Raw genomic sequence first — 21,494 nt, forward strand, 5'->3', positions numbered from 1 at the left:
CATGTGTCTGAAAGTCTCCAAGATCATCCTCAGTCTCCCAGAAGGTTGGGGTGCGGGTGAGGTCAGCTGACAGTGACCAGAGGCAGCCCAGGCCAGCAGAAGAGGTATGCTTGGCAACCCCTGAGTTAGAATCCTCGTGCTACCACCGACCAGGAAGCGACCTCAACCAAGTTCCTTCACTTCCCTGAGTCCCTAGAAAACTTCTACTCTGTAAAGTAGGGATCAACACTTATATTACAGGCTGATTTAATGTAGAGAGAAAGAGCGTATGAGAAGAAGGGAGAGTGGTGGGCTCTGTCATATCAGTTTTGTCATTTCCTAGCCGTGAGACTACAGCAAATACCTTGACCACCCACCATGCCTCAGTTTCTGGATCTACACAATGGGGAAAGCAATTGTACCTGCCTCATATGGCTTTTGTGAGGATTAACAATTTATTGATTTATTATATTCAAATTGTTTTCAGTGCCCAACACATAGTATACACTATGCAGTGCAAGATGTTATTATTATTTTAGTGTATTTCAAGTTCAGGGCCTGGCCCTTAGTATGTATTCAGTAAATGTTACATTTATTTCCCTCCTCTTCACTGCTCCTTTTCTGACCCCCTCTCAACCCACTCCCCGCTCCCACCTACTCTCCAGAAACTACATTCTCAAAGGATCACACAGCAGCTCCCACAAATTCACATAACTTGCTCAAGCAAGATAATCGGGTCCATCCAAAACCACGTGGAGAAATTTTCCTTTGCCCAGGCATACAAGCATAGCCTTGAAAATCAGCAGGACAGTTTCCCAGACCAGGACAGCAATGATGACAACCACAAATTACAGCTTGCTCTCCCTAAGAGTAGAGATACAAGGAATAAAATTTACATGGGATCAATGTTCTCATCTTCCTTCTACCATCTTCATCCCAAGAGGCCCCTGCTTACTCCTTCTAGGAGCAGGACAATAGTATTTGCAAGGCTGACAGACTGGGTGAGCACGTGTCTTACTCCTCAAGGAGATTTGGGGTCGCAGGCACTGTCACTTCTGACAGCTGTTTCTCCTTTCTTGCTAACAGAACCCTGATTCTTTGGAGGTCTTTACTCCCCTCCAAGTAGCCATATGCCTCAGGGGAAATGAGCTCCCTCCCTAGCCCTAAGGGAGAACTGTGAGGAGCTTAAAGTGCTTGTGGTAATTCTGTTCCTCTTATGAGTGATTGGTTTAGAAATATATAATATAATTCTGGTCAATGAGACAGGAGAGAAAGCCTGCTGGGGGCTTTGGGTTTTCTCAATTTCAATCAACTCACAAAAAGAGACAATCCTGAGTTGCCCCAGGTCCATGAGTTTGCTTGTGATGCCTGGAGCTGCTACAACCATGTTGTAACCATGAGGGAAGTCAGCCTGGTGGGAAAGCAAAACACTGAAAGGCAGAGGCAAGAGAATCCCAAAAAAGCAGAGCCAGAGTCTTAATGTGCTTCATCAGGAGCCTTTCCTACCTCTTTAACTGAGTTATGTGATGACCATTTTCCTTCCTGTTTAAGCCCAGTGGGTCAGGATCATCTAGTACTTTCAGCCCAAAGGATTTTAACTGATATAATCAGTGTCCAAAATGTAAGACGTGCACAAATATGAGCAAGACTCAGACACATGTACATTTGTGTCTGAAGACCGTGTGCATTAGTTTGCTGAGAAAGAACGAATTGGCTGTGTACCATGTATACGAGCAAGCAGAAGGGAAGTCACGTGAGCAGACAGGCATTGAAGCCCTGACTATGGCGGGTACCATACGGGCATACACATATGAGAACTCAACGTAACGCACATGAGCAGGTATACGGGGGAGCAGGGGAGCTTTGTTTCAACAAAATCACATTTGCTGGCAAAGCAGAAGGTAAAACAAAAAAATCGAAGAATCCCACCGTGAATCTCTCTGACATCTTCTAGTTGAGCTCAAAGCTTTCCAGTCTCATTAACCCAAAAGGAAATTGGCCTGAGCCCTCTGATCATCTACATTGATCATTTCCTGACAACCAACATATTACAGTCCCAACTCCTAACAGCATCTTTGTGGCTGTGGAGCTGGGTGATCAAATGCTATTTCTTAGAGTTGGGAGAAAGAAGTCACTGAAGGGGATTCTTATCATTTCAGAAGTAATTCCAAGCCTTGAAAACATATATTTTTTGGTACCATCAAGCTGGTTTCCCCCAACATATGTATATCAGAAATTGCAATGATAATTATAAAAATACTGTTGTCAAGGCAAGGATGATCATGTATATGCCACTCACGCAAGTTTACAGAGTATTTTCAAATTCTCATACCACTTCAACTAAAAAATACCAGCTAACGTGGTCACCGTTCCTTATCTTCAATTCAGAGAAGGCAGATGCCTTGCCCACAGTCATGCAGTGGCTGAGTTGGTGGGCTAGGACCAGGGTCTAGGACCACCCACACTCATGTCATTTTCTTTTCCAATGAAAAAGGATCTGATATAACCAAGAGTTTAGTTTACTCTCTTAGCTGCTAGACCCTGCCCTGGCCCACCCCACGCCAAGAGCATTATGCTCCCTTCTCGAAATAAAGAGGTGCTTCCACTTTCCCTACAATGGTTTGAAAACAGTAGCTTTGAGAAGGCAGCTTGCATCTTGGATTGTGCATTTCTCCTTAGGAGTAGCTCCTTAAGATTCCAATTCTGAGTGGCAAATCTGCTGGGAAACAAAGAATGCAGTGAAAATTTGGCCACAACCAGCATCTCCAGATCTGTGGGTTTAGGGAGTGTTAGAAGCACCTGCAAGAGCTTCTTGGAAGAGAACAACAGGCAAAGAGCCCTGATCCCTTTGAATGAAGGGCACTTACTGCTCTGCCAGAAATCCTGAAGAATGCCACCATCCCAACTCTGGGTATTCCTGTGGAATGCAACCACTTCATGTCCCTCCCAGAGGCTTGGGAAGAAATGTGACAGTGTCTGTGCCAAACAGATTGAGGACCATCTGGGCACCATCAGAGTGAGTTACCACATCTGTGAGGGAGGCAACAACAAAACCCTGAACCCCCAGCCCAGCCCAGAATGTGATCCACTGCACATCTGTGTCCACAGAGATGCTAACAGGTATTCTTCAAGGTAGGTTTAATGGCTCAGTGAATTTGGAAAATGCTGCAGACCCAAGGTCCAAGGTCCAAGGTCCTTCTTGAACAATCACAATGATCTTCAGCATTGGAGGCTCTCAGAATCCCACAGTAAGAAACTTATTTAATCCAGGTTTTCCCAAACTTGTTTGACCATCGAATTTTTTTTTAGAAATGCCTACTAGCATCCTTTAGACCACGATTTGGGAAATTTTTTGGAAGGACGGTTGGCCTCAGCTTCTTGGCTAAAGGGTGGGTACAGCTTTGTTTTCTAGTTATTGACAATCAAAAATATAGCACAAGGGGAATGTGACCTCTGGCCTCTTTGACATATCTCCCATCAAGAGTATGATTCATGTTCATCCTGGCACACAAAAATGAAAATGATGTTCATATTCTCCTAGAAAAGTGCTTCTGGAAGAGCATACTAATTGGGACCACCACTAACAACAGGAATCTCCTGCTGTCTTAAAGTTGCGGGGATCTTTTTCCCTCTTTCTGCTTTTTAACCTCTGCCCCTAATTCCCTATGGGAATTTCTGTCTCTTTGGAGACACAGGAACCTCCATCCTTCCTTCAATCTGTGTTCTGGCTCCTCTCTGTGAGAAGAGAGTGATTTATCTGATGGGTGAGATATCACATTTCTGTTCTGGGCAGGGTTCCTGAAGGAAATGGAGACTCTCCCTGTGAGTGTGGTCTTCCTGGGGGGCTCCTAAGCTCTCTGACTTGGAAAAGGTGAAGCAGACCGTGACCTTCCATGCAACTGGATGGACAATACCTGCTCAGCAGATCCAACATTTTTCTTTGCATCCCAAGTTCAAGACTTAGGAGAGGCATCAAGAAATTCCTTTTTACTTTAAGTCCATGCAACCTTCTTCAGCCCAGCAATAACGCCCATCTTTTGATTCCTATCTGCCCTCTGAGTGTATTTCTCAGCTGGTTCAGAATTATTACCCTTTAAACCCCAATATAGATTGGATGCCTGAATCTAGTTGAAGGAGAAAAAAGTAAACTTATCTTCAGGAAATCTTGAGCTAGAGAGGATCTCTGGAGAGGAGTTAGTCCTCCCACTCCTTGAAGATAAGACATGCTGGAAGACAAGTGGTCCTTCTGCTTCTGGGGCTCTGGGCAGGAAACAAAGGACCCACTCCATGTCTCACTCCCTTTTGGCTCTTGGGTGCGACTTCTTTTGGGCTCACATCCCACCAAGTAATGACATTACTTCAGGGTGGAGGGAGGGTCTGATTATTCTTCACCTCCTCTACCATGAAACACACGCTTAAACCCCAAGAACTTTTTTTTAGCCAATTACCAAGTATTTACAGTCAGCTTAATGATACCTAATTACTTAATTAGCATGACTGCATGCAGCTACTAACTTTGAGTATGTGATTATGGCAGTGAAGCAGAGTAGATGAGGTCACGATAATCAACAGGAAGGCTGGGAGATGAACTTGAGTCTGCCCCTTTGAACTAGTCGGTTACAGCTCCAAAGTGCATGCTCAGGAATGTCTCAGCTTTTCAGATGATTTAGGGGAAATGGCAGCATTTAATTTTTTGTTTCCTGGGATGGGTAAAAATGGTAAAGTTTCACACTTGGATTGTGCCAACATCTGGGGGACTCAGGAGTCACTGTCCAGCAGATGTTAATCTCTAGAGGCTGAGAGCCTTGGGACAAGCTCATAAGTATATTCGAGCTCAAGCTTGTGGGCCCAGGACTTGGCTCCCAAGACTTACTCCCTTGTCTCCCAAGATATCCCATCCTGGCATTATCCAGCTCTTCCTAGAAGGAAATAAAACTGGTAATATGTTCAGGGCAATCCTTCCCTCTCGAGACCTTGGGCTTACCAAACCTAGCATCATGGGATTCTTAGGAGTCTGCTACTTACTCTAATTGGATAGAAGAGAAATCAGAGGGAGACAATACTAATTTATGTTCATTTAATATGTTCTGTGAGTCACCACCTTGCAAGCAGGGCCTGCAGATACCCCAAAAGGCTAAAGCTATATGTCACTACTACCTTCACCAAGATTCAGCCTATGATTCCCCTAAGGGAAACTATCACATTCCAACCAGCAGAATAAAGGAGGGGACCCATCAGCATCCCTCACTGCCACATCAGTCCTATTTCTCTCATGTCACTCTAGCCAAGCCTGTCTCCTAATTCAACCTCAGGAAGCAAATGGCAGTCCCCAGTATGCCAGCCTCCCCTTCTCAGCTACACACCCCAAGGAGGAGCTCCCAGTCCACCCTGAAACCAGATCTTTTTTTTCCACCAGGCAAATCCACCCAGGACTTCTGCTGGAGAAAAACCTAGAAAGCCTTATTCTACAGTAGCAGCAGCTGCTGCTGTTGCCTCTGCCACTGGTTCCAGGAGGGACCCTGGCCTCCCAGACAAAGGAGCCCATTTTCCATATTTCATGTGCAAGTCCATTATGCTGAGCTAAGTGGCTGGGAATAAACACCCATCATTACCCTGAGCTAAGCGATGTTTGTTAGTATAGAAGGTGACAGAAATCTATATCATGCCGATGCACTATTAATACTGCATTACACACACAGGCTCGTTTCTCCCCACCACAGCTGGGAAACTGGCCTCAGCAGTTCCTCTTCCAGAAAAGGCAAGCTTCATGGCTAATTGGTGCAGAAGAGAAGGAGGAAACAAGCCACTCACTCACCCCTGATAAAGGACCACTGCTCTCAGCTAAAAAGACACACTCCACAGACCTAACAGCTCCAGCTTTGATTATCTGTGTGGATGTTCTTCCCTCGTGGACTGATGTGTTGGAGAGAAGTGTGAAGCAGTTGCCCTGGGGGAAGAGAGTGAGGCCAGGACCTCCAAAGGTTGCATGGCAGATAAAGAGGTTTGAGGAGGGGTGGGTTCTCCACTACATCCCCAGAGCCTTCTAGAGAGGGTCTGGCACTGAATAAGGACTCAATGGATGTTTGTTGATTGACTAAAAGAAGAGAGGAGAAAAGGAGGTTAGAGGGAACCAACAGACATGGTATTTTGACAATCTGATGAGAACGACAGGCTAAGAAGACCCCAGGACAGAGCTACCAGGGCAGCTGGGGAGGATGTGTGACAAATTTAGGGAAGGGGTAGGAAGGGGTGGCCAGCCAGGAGGGGTTGAAGGTCGAACACCTACAGTTCAAAGTGTGGAGACTCACATGGAAAAATGGGATCACCGTGGGAGCCCACTTGAAAGCGACACATGCGGAGAGAGAAAGCATTAGCATGACTTCAGGGAAAGCAGAAAGGAAAAGGATGCCTGAAAAGGTAAGGGCAAGTGGGGGCTCGAGATTGGCACCATGGAGAATCAGTCCAATGAGCTGGGTTTGACATGCTGTGAAGGCATGAGCACATGGCAACTGGCCTTTGACCAATGACAAGTTAGAAGTGAAGTATGCTCGCTATTATTCTATGAATATCCAATAAAAATTAACAACAGTTGCTGCTGGTACAGTATAGAGTAGAAGAGAGAAAGATTTATATGGTCATATATATATATATATATATATACACATATAACACACACTTCAGAAAGAGTATCAAGAAGGGGGCATGAACCTGCAAGTGCCAGGAGATCCTTGGGCAGGAGCTGACTGGTGGAAACCAGTCTAATATGAAAGGAGAAGAAGCTCTAGCCACTTTGGAAGACAGTCTGGCAATTTCTTACAAAGTTAGACATGTTCTTACCATACAATACAGCAATTGTGCGCCTAGGTATTTATGCAAATGAGTTAAAAACTTATGTCCACAGAAAAAGTTGCACATGAATGTTTATGCAGCTTTATTTGTAACTGCCAAAAATAGGAAGCAACCAAGCTGGCTATGGGTTGAGTTGTGTCGTCCTCAAAAAAAAAAAAAAAAAATGTTGACACCCTAACTCCCAGTGACTTAGGATGTCAACTTATTTGGAAATAGGGTCACTGCAGATGTAATTAGTTAAATCGAGATGAGGTCATACTGGAATAGGGTGAGCCACTAATCCAGGATGTCTGGAGTTCTCATAAGAAGACAGCCCTATGAAGACAGAGGATCGGAGTGATGTAGCTGCAAGGTAAGGAATGCCAAGGTTGCTGGCAACACCAACCAAAAGCTAAGAAGAGGCAAGGAAAGATTCCCGTACAGTTTTCAGAGGGAACATGACCCTGTCTACATCTTGATTTTAAAATTCTAGCCTCCGGGACTGTGAGACAATAAATTTCTGTTGTTTAAAGCCACCTAGCTTGTGATACTTTGTTACAGCATCCCTAGCAAATTAATACGATGTCCTGCAATAAGTGAATGGATAAAAAAGTGGTACATCCATACAATGGAGTATTACGCAGTGATAAAAAGAAATAAGCTATCAAGCCACAAAAAGACACGAGGAACCTTAAAAGCATATTGCTAAGTGAAAGAAGCCAATCAGAAAAGGCTACATACTGTCTGATTCCAACTACAGGACATGGAAAAGACAAAACTATAGAGACAGTAAAAAGATCAGTGGTTGCCAGGGGTTGGGGGTAGAGGGACAGTGGACAGGTGGACCACAGAGGATATTTAGGGCAGTGAAACTATTCTGTATGATACTGTGATGGTGGATGCATAACATTATGCTTTTGTCAAAACCCACAGAACTGCCCAACACAATGAGTGAACCCTACTGTAAACTATGATCTTTAGTTAATAATAATATATCAATACTGGCTCATGTTAATAATGTTAATAATGATAAGATGTTAATAATAGGAGAAACTATAATGGGAGGGGGAGGGAAAGGGAGCATATGGATACTTTCTGCTCAATTTTTCGCCAGGGCCAGGTACCTTATCTGAAGGCAACAATGGTCCCTTAGGGACTTGATTCGTTGGAGAATTCAGAAAGGAGTATAAGTGCCAACAGCCAGACCAAGGCTGACCCAGCCTCATGTTTGAGACCTTCAGCTAAGGGTGTCCTGGGAATCCCAACCTTGAAAAGCCTGTACTGAGACTGTCCTTATCCTGGGAATAGGAAGAAAAGTGAGCCTCCATAAAACAGCAAAACTGCCCTTATTCCTCCATAGGCTGCTTCCTTGATGACAAGGGGTGTAGATTAAAAGTTTGTTGATCACCGGAATTCTAGGCAATGTGATTTGACAGGGAAAGGATGGATGCAGTCTGGATTTAAATTTCAGGCTCTCTCTGAACAGCTGCATGATCTGAAACAAGTCACTGAAGCTCACTGAGCCTCAGTTTCTTTATCTATGAAATGGGGATAGCAGGCCCTCCCTCAGAGAGCTGGTTAAAGATTGCATAAAACAAAAAACATAAAATGCCAGCCCAGTACTTGTTTGAGAGAGAGGCTATTGATGCAGTTCAATGACTCTTCCCTCTTTCTGTGAATCTTAAGAAAGCCTGGTCCATGGAGTTATCTGATACCCATTAGTTAGCATCTTCTTTGACCTTAGTCCCATGTTATATTTTTTATAGAAAATAAAGGATTATGACACATATGAGGTACTTTGGGGAATAAATGCAGTCAGGTTTGGGAAACAGGACACACATATTTGGGAAGTGACAGGATGATTTAGGATATAGCTAAAAGTCATCCAAGGTTGGTGTACAGCACTGACTCTAAGTCATGGGTTAGAAGGAAGGAAGGAAAGGCCACGTTGAGATAGCACAGGCTAGGAAGGATTCACAAGAGGCTGGAAATGAGCCAGGCATAAAATGAATAGGATGTAGAAGGGAAGAAAAGGCTGTGGGGGCAGGGCAATGTGGGGAGGGGAGATGGGCATTTCAAGTGGGAATCATACTACAGTAGCAGTGGCAGATGTGGGACTTGTGATATGGAAAGAAGGAATAAAGGCCAGCGAGTCATCAGCAGAAAGATGAGAGTTGGGAGCGTGAGGCTCCATGAGTGAGTAGTCCCAAGGGAGCAGGGGCACCATCCTGCATCTTGGGGTTCAGCTGTGGTCAATGGAAGCCCCTGAGAGTAGAGGCCATGCAATTCTTGTTCCCCGTTGTTTCTAGAGTCTAAAAGAAGACCTGATACAAACCCTTAATCAGTATGTATTAAACAGACAAAAGGGAAAAAAATCAGCACAGCATTAAGAACATCAGAGGTTAACAAGGAAGAGAAACTCAAAGGAACATGGTCAAGTTTTGCAAAGAGATCAAGGGTAAAGAGTGAGGGGTTCCTGGGGAAATGGAAATGGCAATGGAGGTACAGGACAGGGAACGTGGTGAGTCAAAGGGGAGTCAGAGGAGAGGCAGGAAAGGGTGGACTGAGCAGCATGGGCAGACACCCCTGCTTGCAGGCCCACCAGGAGAGAGACTGGTGAGGCTGGGAAGGGCCGACTCTGGGAAGGTACAGACGCCCTGCCTGGGAACAAAGGAGATATGGGCCTCTAAGAACAGAGGAAGGAGGGAGGGAAGGAGGACCCAGGTTACCTTCCCGAGATGGCCTCTGCTTTCTCAACCATGAGAATGGGTTTGGAAAAGAGGGATGAACGGTGAACTGCAGGGCCTTAAAGAAAGCCAAGGAGCCTTCCACCTGGCCTATGGGAAAGACCCGAAGCAAGCATTCCAGTCCCAGCCCATGCACAACATCACTGCAGCCCAGAGCTGTCACCCAGGTGACAGAAGTAACCCAGGGCCCGATATTGCTACAAATACCTTTTCACTTCTTTCCAGTGACCTGTCGGACCAATATCTTGGTGTCTCATTGTGTCAGGCCTAGCCCAAAGTCTAGGACCCTCAGCTGTGTGGCAAGGACCGTTTCCATTTCCTGATGTTTTTTGAGAACAAGGGTGCTTTAAATTGACAATGAGAGGGGTCTTATAAGGCTTCAGATTCCATACACATTGCTAAGTAGGAGCATCTTTATACAGCTCTTTCAGTATCCCTGCAAAGGCTGAATAGATTCAGAATAAAGACAATGTCAAATGCAGAGTACTTGCTGGGAATGCAGGCGATGGGTGGAAGCATCTGATAAGGGATCGTACCAAGTGATCTCTAAATATCCTTGCGGCCTGACACGCTATGAAAAATGCTATGGACCAGATTGAAGGCAGATAGAAAGTGAGAAGCGAGGAGAAGACCAGCATCCTAATCATTCCGATCAGGAAGGTCCTACCATTATGATAAACACACAAGTAAAGAAAGAAAAGTGCTTTTGTGTTTAATCCATCCCTGCAAGGACTGGGAAATGATGCCTGAAGTCAAGCAGCACAATGATCCTGCCATTCCTGCCCACATCCCATGCTTTCACCTGGGATAAGGCAGGGAAGCAGATGGGGAGAGCCCCTGGGGTGATCCACAATATGAGCATTTTTCTTCTCTTAATTCCCCCACTTCTTGCCATACCCCCAAAGCAGTGTCCCCAGACTTGTCTGCAGCATCACAAATGCTCTCTCCTTATTTATGTGCTAAGGTGCATGTGGTCTTAATTATTTATGACAGTGTCTCATCACACACGGGGATGTGTCTTGGAGTCCATTCCCTTGACTGATGAAGCCTTGGTCATCAGAGACCTGCTGCCTTTTCAGCCGGTAAATCTTCACTGAGGACTGGCCTGGACACTCTCTTTCCCTGTGTGTGTGAGTCACTGACAGATTAGCAGAGGAAGGATTAGCCAAATCCGGTTATAACACTCCTGCACATAGTTTATCATGCCACCTATGTTTTCTGAAAACAATTAGGAGCCATTCGCTGCCTATTGACAGGACATAATGTACCACTTCCCTAAAAAAGATTCTTTCCCCACCATCAGAGGGTTTTGACAATCTGGAGTCATCTCATGATTTTTTCCTCTGATAAGAGACTGTTTGTTCCCCTATTCCTCCAATAAACCTGCTTCCCCTCCATCTTCACCGACTTCTATTTGCTTACACAGAAGTATGGTACTATCTAGATCCTCAGGCCTCTCTTAGTCACAAACCCAGAGAACTTGAGAAGGAAGGCTTTTCCTCCGTATGGTTTTGTTAGTTCAATAGCTCTTGGGCTGTGCTTTTATCTGACATCAAAGGACACTCACCAGGTCCCATAGTTCTTTCCATGGCTCCCAAGTTTCCACAGGGACACCTATTCTAATGGCCCAGAGGAAACTTGCCTCCCACATGCCAGATCTGCCCCATCTGACAACTGCACAGATAACCTGGTATCAGGAGCTTCAGCGAACACAGATAGGACCCTGAGACTGTACTCTGCACGAGCAGCCCAGAGCTGCCACTAAAAGAAATATAATTGATGCTCATTATTCATGGATTCTGTATTTGTAAATTCTCATGCTCTCCAAAATTTACTTGACACCAATATTTGAGGTGCTTTCACAGTCATTTGGGGACATATGCAGAGTGACAAAAAATTTGAGTCATCCTATGTACATATCAACAGCTGAGGATGAACAAGACAACACTCTGCCTTTTCTTTTTTTAATTAATTTATTTTTTAATTGACAAATAAAAATCATATATACGTGTGTGTATGTATATACATATATATAGATACATATCTCATTTCATATTGTTTTAAAATTCTTATTTCTGCTATCATTCTGTAAACAAGCACAAGTATTTTTGTGATCTATTCCAGATCACATTTTTCACATTTTTGTGCTTTTCATTGATGATTTTGCTGTTTAACATGGCCTGCAAGCATGGTTCTGAAGTGCTGTCTGAGTGCAGGACAGCTGTGTGCCTTACAGAGAAAACACCTGTGTTACATAAGCTTCATTCAGGCATGAGTTACAGTGCTGTTGGCCTTGAGCTCAGGGTCAGTGAATCAACAATCTGCATTACATAAAGCGTCTTTACACAAACACATACAACTAGGTTATGTATTGATTGCTCAATTGATAAAATGTTGTGGCCAGAGGCTTCCAGGTACCTAACCCTGTATTTCCCCTAGGAGCACTCGTTCACTATTCACTTATTCAGTGTTCACAGAGACTTTATAAAGCAAATAATGAGAATTGACTGTATATTCAACACAATGATGTCTAAGTCTGTTCAAATACCAATGGCACCCTAGAAAGTTCAGCATCAACCCTAGACCAAGTTCAGATCTGTGCTACCACCACAGAAGGGCCTTTCCTCCCAGCCACATCCAGGTCAGTCCAAGAATGAGCCTGATCTGAGACAAGAGCTATAGCCAGAGCAGAATTGTTCTTTGCACTGTTTCCCACAGTTTATCTGAAACACAGGTATCTTTCTTCCTTGCCCAGCCCTGGTCCAGAACCCAGGTATCCCTCCTCCAATACTGACAGGAAGTGTGTGGTAAACATGGAGACAGATTCTGGAGAACACCCTAGGTTGGAAGGCAAATGATGACCTTATGCTAACTCAAGCCTAGGCCTTCCCACTGTGGCAACCTTCTTGTTAGAAATCAGAGCCAGAGAAACAAAGCAAAGAGGGGTACCCGAATGCTCACTCCACTGTAAGATGAACCAGCAGGAGCAGCAAGAGTTGAGTGAGCTACAGAGAGTGTGGCCCAAGTACAGACAGCTCAGCCCAGGGAATGAGCAAGACCAGAACGCACCTCTCCCTGGGCCTGCCTGGCACCAGCTGAGAGATGAAGAGAGCCCACTGGCTCCCAGAACCTCGGTGTTCCCATCTGTGAGGTGAAGGCCTTAACCTAGCCAATCACTTCTGTCTCTTCCAGCTCTCAGGCAGTCATTGGTGTCCCCACTCTCCAGTGGCCTCTGCACTCTCTCCTGAAGCAGCGGATCATTTCTTGGGGGCAGGAGGAGTGGGAGGGACAGGGGTGTGCATTGGTGTGGCAGGGCCCAAACTGAACCTGGGGACAGAGCAAGAGGAACCCTGATGGATGAAGGGCCAAGCCACTGAGGCTGCAGGGTCTGAGAGGGGACCTAGAAGGACTCAGCAGAAACGCCAAGAGAAGTGAGAGATGAGGAGGAAACAGGAGCCCTGAGCCCTGTGGTCTGAGTGAGATGTCTATGGGGTGTGGGGGGTGGGGGGTGAGGTGAGGGTTCCTAGTGCTTGGGCTATGACCCAGTTCTCAGAAAGGGCACACTTCGGGGCACTGGAGGGCAGCTAGAGAGATGTTTCCATTCAAAGGTACTCACCGCCCTTCGTTCCCTTCCCCTCTCATGGAGGCCTGGGTGGAGGTCTGGTGACCTCAGAAACTGTTGTCTGGACAGAGTCAGGTTATGTTTCCTAACTACATAGGCCAGGTCTACAGAGACCAGCCTCGCCTGTGTCCCCAGCCTTACTGGGAGCACCTCTCTCTACCTAGGGTCCCGCTGAACCCAGGTGAAGAAAAGAGGGGACCAGATTCAGACCTGTAGCCCTCCCTCCCCTGGGGACTCTGCCCAATGTCATCTCCCTACCCAGGCTATTCTTCAAGTTTGGAGGCAAACAGGGAGGGTCTCTTAGAGGGTGGGAGATTGGCAGGTGTCAGGTCACCTCAGAAGGTTCCAGACCCCAGCTACATGGTCTGTCACCACATTACCCTTCCCTCCCCAGAAGGGACAGCATTCCATCCCAGTACTCACACGTGTCTGGCTTGTGGCAGTTGTGTCCCTGACGGAAGTACTGCGGGTTCTCAATGACCGGGATGCGGGTCATGCCGATGACCACTGTGTCGGGCCCAGCATCCAGCGACGAGGGCGTAGTGATGCCGTGGTTGATGTGGTGCAAGGGGCTGGCTGAGTCCTCCTCACCACTGATGACAGCCACAGGACCTGCACACACCATGAGAGACCCGGTGAAGTCACATCCAGCCAGCTCCCAGCCCTGCCCACAGACCCCTCACTGTCTTTCTCACCATATTTTCCATAGCAGCAAAGTCCATCAGAAGAGATTCCCCAAATGCTCTGAATTCTAAGTTCAGAGAATCACCCCTAAATTTTCTTTCTCAAGAATTACCCACCCCATCAAACCATGAAAATAGCCACAAAATAAAAGCAAATCAAAATAACCATGACATGAATTATTTTCATTTCCTCCCAAATCCAAATTAGTCCAAAATAATAATATCTTTAAATAAGTTTCTTTGCTTATGTAGCAACAATAGGATTTTGTTTTAATGACCTAGCAATAGTTTACACCCTGTCCCTCCTCCCTTCATGAGTTTTAACTGTGCCGATGCTCAGTTCCACCCCAGAGGCTCTGACTCAACTGTCTGGGCATCAGGATTGGAAAAGGTCCCCAGACACAGCCAGGATTGAGAGCCTCTGATTAGGGGCTTGGAGACCCAGAGCCTTTCCAGCGTGGTCATCAGTTTCCCAGAGGAGTATACACTCAGCCATCAACCCTCCCTTGTCCACAGGGAGATAAGCCCAGTGTGGGCCTCATCTAACCAGATCCAGGTTTCACAAGTGACAGTAATAAGATTGCATTGTGATTAGCCTACTGGCAGCTGGGCCAGCCGTCCCACACTTGAGAAACCCACATCGCCCCAAAGCCTTCAAAAAACATCATTTTCATCTTCACCAACCCTACATCCACCATTTTCTAACCCCAAAAAGAAACCCAGTAAATAAGGTTACTCAAAAGCACAGGCTGACAAAGATAATAAATGCTGCCGTCTTGGTAGAACAATGATTCTGTTGGGTGGTGTGACTCTCCCATACATACAAATAAAACTTCTGTAAAGTGAATTAGCTGTGACTGTGGCTTCATACAACTGGCATTTTAAATGGCTGCTTTACTAGACACACAGTCCCCAGACAAAGTGCCTGCTGTGATCTGGTTTTGCAGCTTGAATAATATTTCCACTGCAGAAATCCATTACATCTCACTGAAGTTTATGGAGAGAATATTTCCCCTCAAATAGCGAGGTGAGGCATCAATGAGGTGGAACTAAATGGAAGACTGGTAAACGCAAGCTGAGGACCCTGAATTCCACTCTGTCAGCACAGACAGGCTTATTCCAACCCATGACAAATGTCTGACCGTGTTGGAGACCGTGTGGAAAGGCAACAATGAGTGGTCGCCCAAATAACTGGCAATAATCATTGCCTTGCAGAAAGAAGCCAGTTCCAGAAAACACCTTGAAAACTCTTTGAAAAACTTCATAGTGACTTCCAGTTAAAAAGGGAAAACTAAACACTGGTCTTTAGCCTCTCTCCCTCCTCAAACACCACTGAAATATAAAGGAATTAAAGAAAATATCTGTGCACAAAGAGAAAGAGGAAAAGAGGAGACAAAAGGAAGTAACATATTGTGATGACAATGTGGAAGATGAAAAGTCAAAGGAGGAAGGTGACATCCAGAATGGAGGAAGGGATGACCAACAGGGCTAAAAGGGAATTGACAGGAAGTCAGTTCTGCTGGGGGCACGATAGCTAGGAAAGCTGGGGTGAGGCTCATGGCTGGGACAAGGTGCCCCGGCCATCCCCTCACTTCCATCCCACGAGATTCTAGTGGTGTTCCCAGAGAAACAGAACTCAGAAGGTTCAGCTGGGATGGAGCATGAAGCTAAGCTCCTTCTTCCTCTCCTGCAGCTTCAGAAATCAGGCACAACCCTGCCTACTCCCCGCCCCTGACTTTGCCTCACACCACCGCCCCGCAGGAGATTAGAGAATGCTTCCCTGGAGAAATTCTTGCCAAAATCCTACTTGATATTGACATTGTGGGATCTCCCAATGGAAAGTGAAGCTCACTCAGTGATCTCGATGCCATTGTGACTCCTGCCAGTTGATAAGCTCCACCCATGCTCATAGGGTTTAGTGCGTAATTCCTAAATATGAAGAAACACCCAGATCACCAGAGGTGCAAAGCTTCGTTATGAAATACGGCATGCAAGACAAGCAGACAATCGGGAACCTGCAGGATACAGAGTCACTGCAGGAAGCAGCAGACTTGAAAAAAAAAAATTACTGATATCCTCAGAGACATCAATGAATGAAGACATTGCATCTATAAAACCAGACAATACTTAAAACATAAAGAATTAGAGGGTAGGAAAGAGTCCTTGGGAATAATGATCATCAAGATTTAAAAATCAAAGAAGAAAAAGTCAGGGAAATCTTCCAGAAAATCAAACAAAAAGGAAAGAGGTTGTAAATAGGAAAGAAAAGAAAATTAGAGGCTTGATACAGAGATCCAACATCTGATTAAAAGAAATTCCAGAGAGAATAGAAAAGATGGAAGAGAAAACAAGAAATTTACAGAAATCTTCCCAAATTACCTACCCAGTTCTCAGAACAATCAACACACATGCAGGAGTGCTCACACATACACAGGGCAGAAAATTACAAAAGGCCAGAACGCAGGGGATAAAGAGAAGATGCTAAGAGCTTCCAGGAGGGAGGGATAGGTCACATTTACAAAGGAGCAGCAATCAGAAAGACAACGCAATGCTCCATAACAACACTACTGTTGTTACTGCACTAAGCCATTCCTTCAACATTTTGATGGACAACCTCTCAACTTGGAATTCCTCACCTTAAAAAAATACAGTCAAGCATCACTTAACAGATATGTTCTAAGAAATGTGTGGTTAGGTGATTTCATTGTTGTGCGAACCTCATAGAGTGTACTCACACAAACCTAGATGGTACAGCCTACTACACGCCTAGGCTATATGGTACAGCCATTATAATTTTTTTTTTTTCCAAAGGCAGATATTTTATTCAAATAATCTTACACAGCTCTGTGGGAAATACTATTTTCATTATGTTTGCAAACACGTTAGCATTCATTAAAATGTGCACTGCCGTCAAGAAAGATTCATGGCGAGCTTTTCCTGTATTTTTTTTTTTTAATTTTATTTTGTCGATATACATTGTGGCTGATTATAGCTCCCCATCACCAAAACCTCCCTCCCTCCTCCCTCCCCCCCAACAATGTCCTTTCTGTTTGCTTGTCGTATCAATCAACTTCAAGTAATTGTGGTTGTAATATCTTCTTCCCCCCCCCGGTTTTTTTTTTTTTTTTGTGTGTGTGTGTGTGTGTGTGTGTGTGTGTGTGTGTGTGTGTGTGTGTGTGTGAATTTATATATTAATTTTTAGCTCCCACCAATAAGTGAGAACATGTGGTATTTCTCTTTCTGTGCCTGACTTGTTTCACTTAATATAATTCTCTCAAGGTCCATCCATGTTGTTGCAAATGGCAGTATTTCATTCGTTTTTATAGCTGAGTAGTATTCCATTATGTAGATGTACCACATTTTCCGTATCCACTCATCTGATGATGGACATTTGGGCTGGTTCCAACTCTTGGCTATTGTAAAGAGTGCTGCAATGAACACTGGGGAACAGGTATACCTTCAACTTGATGATTTCCATTCCTCTGGGTATATTCCCAACAGTGGGATAGCTGGGTCGTATGGTAGATCTATCTGCAATTGTTTTAGGAACCTCCATACCATTTTCCGTAGAGGCTGCACCATTTTGCAGTCCCACCAACAATGTATGAGAGCTCCTTTTTCTCCGCAACCTCGCCAGCATTTATCGTTCAGGGTCTTTTGGATTTTAGCCATCCTAACTGGGGTTAGAGGGTATCTCAGTGTGGTTTGGATTTGCATTTCCCGGATGCTGAGTGATGTTGAGCATTTTTTCATATGTCTGTTGGCCATTTGGATATCTTCCTTAGAGAAATGCCTACTTAGCTCTTTTGCCCATTTTTTAATTGGGTTGCTTGTTTTCTTCTTGTACAGTTGTTTGAGTTCCTTATATATTCTGGATATTAATCCTTTGTCAGATGTATATTTTGCAAATATTTTCTCCCACTCTGTTGGTTGTCTTTTAACTCTGTTAATTGTTTCTTTTGCTGTGCAGAAGCTTTTTAGTTTGATATAATCCCATTTGTTTATTTTTCCTTTGGTTGCCCGTGCTTTTGGGGTCGTATTCATGAAGTCTGTGCCCAGTCCTATTTCCTGAAGTGTTTCTCCTATGTTTTCTTTAAGAAGTTTTATTGTTTCAGGGTGTATATTTAAATCCTTAATCCATTTTGAGTTGATTTTAGTATACAGTGAGAGGTATGAATCTAGTTTCATTCTCCTGCATATGGATATCCAGTTCTCCCAGCACCATTTGCTGAAGAGGCAGTCCCTTCCCCAGTGAATAGGCTTGGTGCCTTTGTCAAAGATCAGATGGCAGTAAGTGTGTGGGTTGATTTCTGGATTCTCTATTCTATTCCATTGATCAGTGTGTCTGTTTTTATGCCAGTACCATACTGTTTTGGTTATTATAGCTTTGTAGTATAGCTTAAAGTCAGGTAGTGTTATGCCTCCAGCTTTATTTTTTTTTGCTCAGCATTGCTTTGGGTATGTGTGGTCTTTTATTGCTCCATATAAATGTCTGGATACATTTTTCCATTTCTGAGAAAAATGTCTTTGGAATTTTGATGGGGATTAGATTGAATTTGTATATCACTTTGGGTAGTATGGACATTTTCACTATGTTGATTCTTCCAATCCAAGAGCATGGGATATCTTTCCATCTTCTTGTATCCTCTCTAATTTCTCTCAGCAGTGGTTTGTAGTTCTCATTATAGAGATTTTTCACCTCCTTCGTTAACTCAATTCCTAAGTATTTTATTTTTTTGGTGGCTATTGTAAATGGGCAGGCTTTCTTGATTTCTCGTTCTGCATGTTCACTATTGGAGAAAAGAAATGCTACTGATTTTTGTGTGTTGATTTTGTATCCTGCTACTGTGCTGAAATCATTTATCAATTCCAAGAGTATTTTTGTAGAGGTTTTAGGCTGTTTGATATATAGGATCATGTCATCTGCAAACAGGGACAGTTTGACTTCATCTTTTCCAATCTGGATGCCCTTTATTTCCTTCTCTTCTCTGATTGCTCTGGCTAGTACTTCCAACACTATGTTGAATAGGAGTGGTGAGAGTGGGCATCCTTGTCTAGTTCCTGTTCTTAAAGGAAAAGCTTTCAGCTTTTCCCCATTCAGGATGATATTGGCAGTGGGTTTGGCATATATGGCTTTAATTATGTTGAGATACTTTCCCTCTATACCTAACTTATAGAGGGTCTTTGTCATGAATGAGTGCTGAACTTTATCAAATGCTTTTTCAGCATCTATAGAGATGATCATATGGTTCTTGTGTTTGAGTTTATTAATATGGTGTATCACATTTATTGATTTGCGTATGTTGAACCAACCTTGCATCCCTGGGATGAATCCCACTTGATCGTGATGAATAATTTTACGTATGTGTTGCTGTATTCTGTTTGCTAGTATTTTAGTGAGGATTTTTGCATCTATATTCATCAAGGATATCGGCCTGTAGTTTTCTTTTTTGGTTATATCTTTACCTGGTTTTGGTATCAGGATGATGTTTGCTTCATAGAATGAGTTTGGGAGATTTGCATCCGTTTCAATCTTTTGGAATAGTTTGTAAAGAATCGGTGTCAATTCTTCTTTGAATGTTTGGTAAAATTCTGCTGTGAATCCATCTGGTCCTGGGCTTTTCTTTGTTGGGAGCCTTCTGATAACAGCTTCAATCTCCTTTATTGTTATTGGTCTGTTCAAATTTTCTACGTCTTGGGAGCTTGTGTGTGTCCAAAAATTTATCCATTTCCTCCAGATTTTCAAATTTGTTGGCGTATAGTTGTTTATAGTAGTCTCGAATGATTCCTTGTATTTCAGATGAATCAGTTGTAATATCGCCTTTTTCATTTCTAATTTTTGTTATTTGAGTCTTCTCTCTTCTTTTTTTTTTGTTAGCCATGCTAATGGTTTGTCAATTTTATTTATCTTCTCAAAAAACCAACTTTTTGATTCATTGATCTTTTGAATTGTTTTTTGGTTTTCAATTTCATTCAGTTCTGCTCTGATCTTAATGATTTCTTTCCATCTGCTAGCTTTAGGTTTGGATTGTTCTGGTTTTTCTAGTTCTTTAAAGTGAAGTGTTAGGTTGTTGACTTGCCATCTTTCCATTCTTCTGAAGTGAGCATTTAATGCAATAAATTTCCCCCTTAATACTGCTTTTGCAGTATCCCACAGGTTTTGGTATGATGTATCATTGTTTTCATTAGTTTCAATAAATTTTTTGATTTCCTGCTTGATTTCTTCTTGGACCCATATGTCATTAAGTAGAATGCTGTTTAATTTCCATGTGTTTGTATAGTTTCCAGAGTTTCGTTTGTTATTAATTTCTAGTTTAAATCCATTGTGGTCTGAGAAGATACATGGGATAATTCCAATTTTTTTGAATTTATTGAGACTTGATTTGTGACCTAATATGTGATCTATCCTGGAGAATGATCCATGTGCTGATGAGAAGAATGAATATTCTGAGGTTGTTGGATGGAATGTTCTGTAGATATCTGCCAATTCCATTTGGTCTAGAGTCTTGTTTAGATCTTGTGTTTCTCTACTGATTCTTTGCCTAGATGATCTGTCTAATATTGACAGTGGGGTGTTAAGGTCCCCTGCTATTATGGTATTAGTGTCTATTTCCTTCTTTAGGTCTAATAGAGTTTGTTTTATAAATCTGGCTGCTCCAACATTGGGTGCGTACATATTTATGATTGTTATGTCTTCTTGATGGATCAGTCCTTTTATCATTAAGTAGTGTCCCTCCTTGTCTCTTTTTATGGTTTTTAGTTTAAAGTCTATTTTGTCAGATATAAGAATAGCTACTCCAGCTCGTTTTTCTTTTCTGTTTGCATGGTAAATCTTTTTCCATCCTTTCACTCTTAGTCTGTGTGAATCTTTATGGGTGAGGTGGGTCTCTTGTAGGCAGCATATAGTTGGGTCCTCCTTTTTGATCCAGTCAGCCAGTCTGTGTCTTTTGATTGGGGAATTTAAGCCTTTTACATTAAGAGTTGTTATTGAAAGGTGTTGATTTATTCCTAGCATTTTATTGGTTGTTTGGTTGTCTTAGGTGTCTTTTGTTCCTTGCTTTCTGATTTACTGTTTGGTTTCTGTGTTTGTTGGTTCCTTAGTTTGTAGATAGCATTTTTGTTTGCTTGTTTTCTCTTCATCAATGCCATTTTTATTATACTAGTGGGTTTTGATTTTTCTTGGGTTTTTATGGTGGTGGTAGTTATTTTTCAGGAACCAAACCCAGTACTCCCTTGAGGATTTCTTGTAAGGGTGGTCGTGTGGTAGTGAACTCCCGCAGTTTTTGTTTGTCTGAGAAATATACTATTTGCCCTTCATTTCGGAAGGATAGCCTTGCAGGGTAGAGTATTCTTGGCTGCCAATCTTTGTCTTTTAGTATTTTGAATATATCATCCCATTCCTTTCTAGCTTTTAGGGTTTGTGATGAAAAGTCTGATGTTAGCCTGATTGGGGCTCACTTATATGTGATTTGATGCTTCTCTCTTGCAGCTTTTAAGATTCTCTCTTTGTCTCTGAGTTTTGCCAATTTGACTATAACATGTCTTGGAGAAGGCCTTTTTGGGTTGAATACGTTTGGAGATCGTTGAGCTTCCTGGATCTGAAGATCTGTGATTTTTCCTATACCTGGGAAGTTT

At 43.4% G+C, this 21,494-nt stretch overlaps 1 protein-coding gene across 7 annotated transcripts in view; it reads right to left on the reverse strand.

The window, feature by feature from the left end:
• Positions 1 to 21,494, reverse strand: part of NTRK3 (neurotrophic receptor tyrosine kinase 3) — a 358,581-nt gene that overhangs the window by 128,040 nt on the left and 209,047 nt on the right. For all 7 annotated transcript variants that reach the window (XM_063089452.1, XM_063089451.1, XM_063089450.1 and 4 more), the window contains one exon: positions 13,600 to 13,788. In XM_063089452.1, coding sequence (XP_062945522.1) covers positions 13,600 to 13,788 — 189 coding nt within the window. The remainder of the gene's footprint in view (positions 1 to 13,599; positions 13,789 to 21,494) is intronic.

Source organism: Cynocephalus volans, chromosome 3 (assembly GCF_027409185.1).
Source record: "Cynocephalus volans isolate mCynVol1 chromosome 3, mCynVol1.pri, whole genome shotgun sequence".
Classification (NCBI taxonomy): Eukaryota; Metazoa; Chordata; class Mammalia; order Dermoptera; family Cynocephalidae; genus Cynocephalus; species Cynocephalus volans.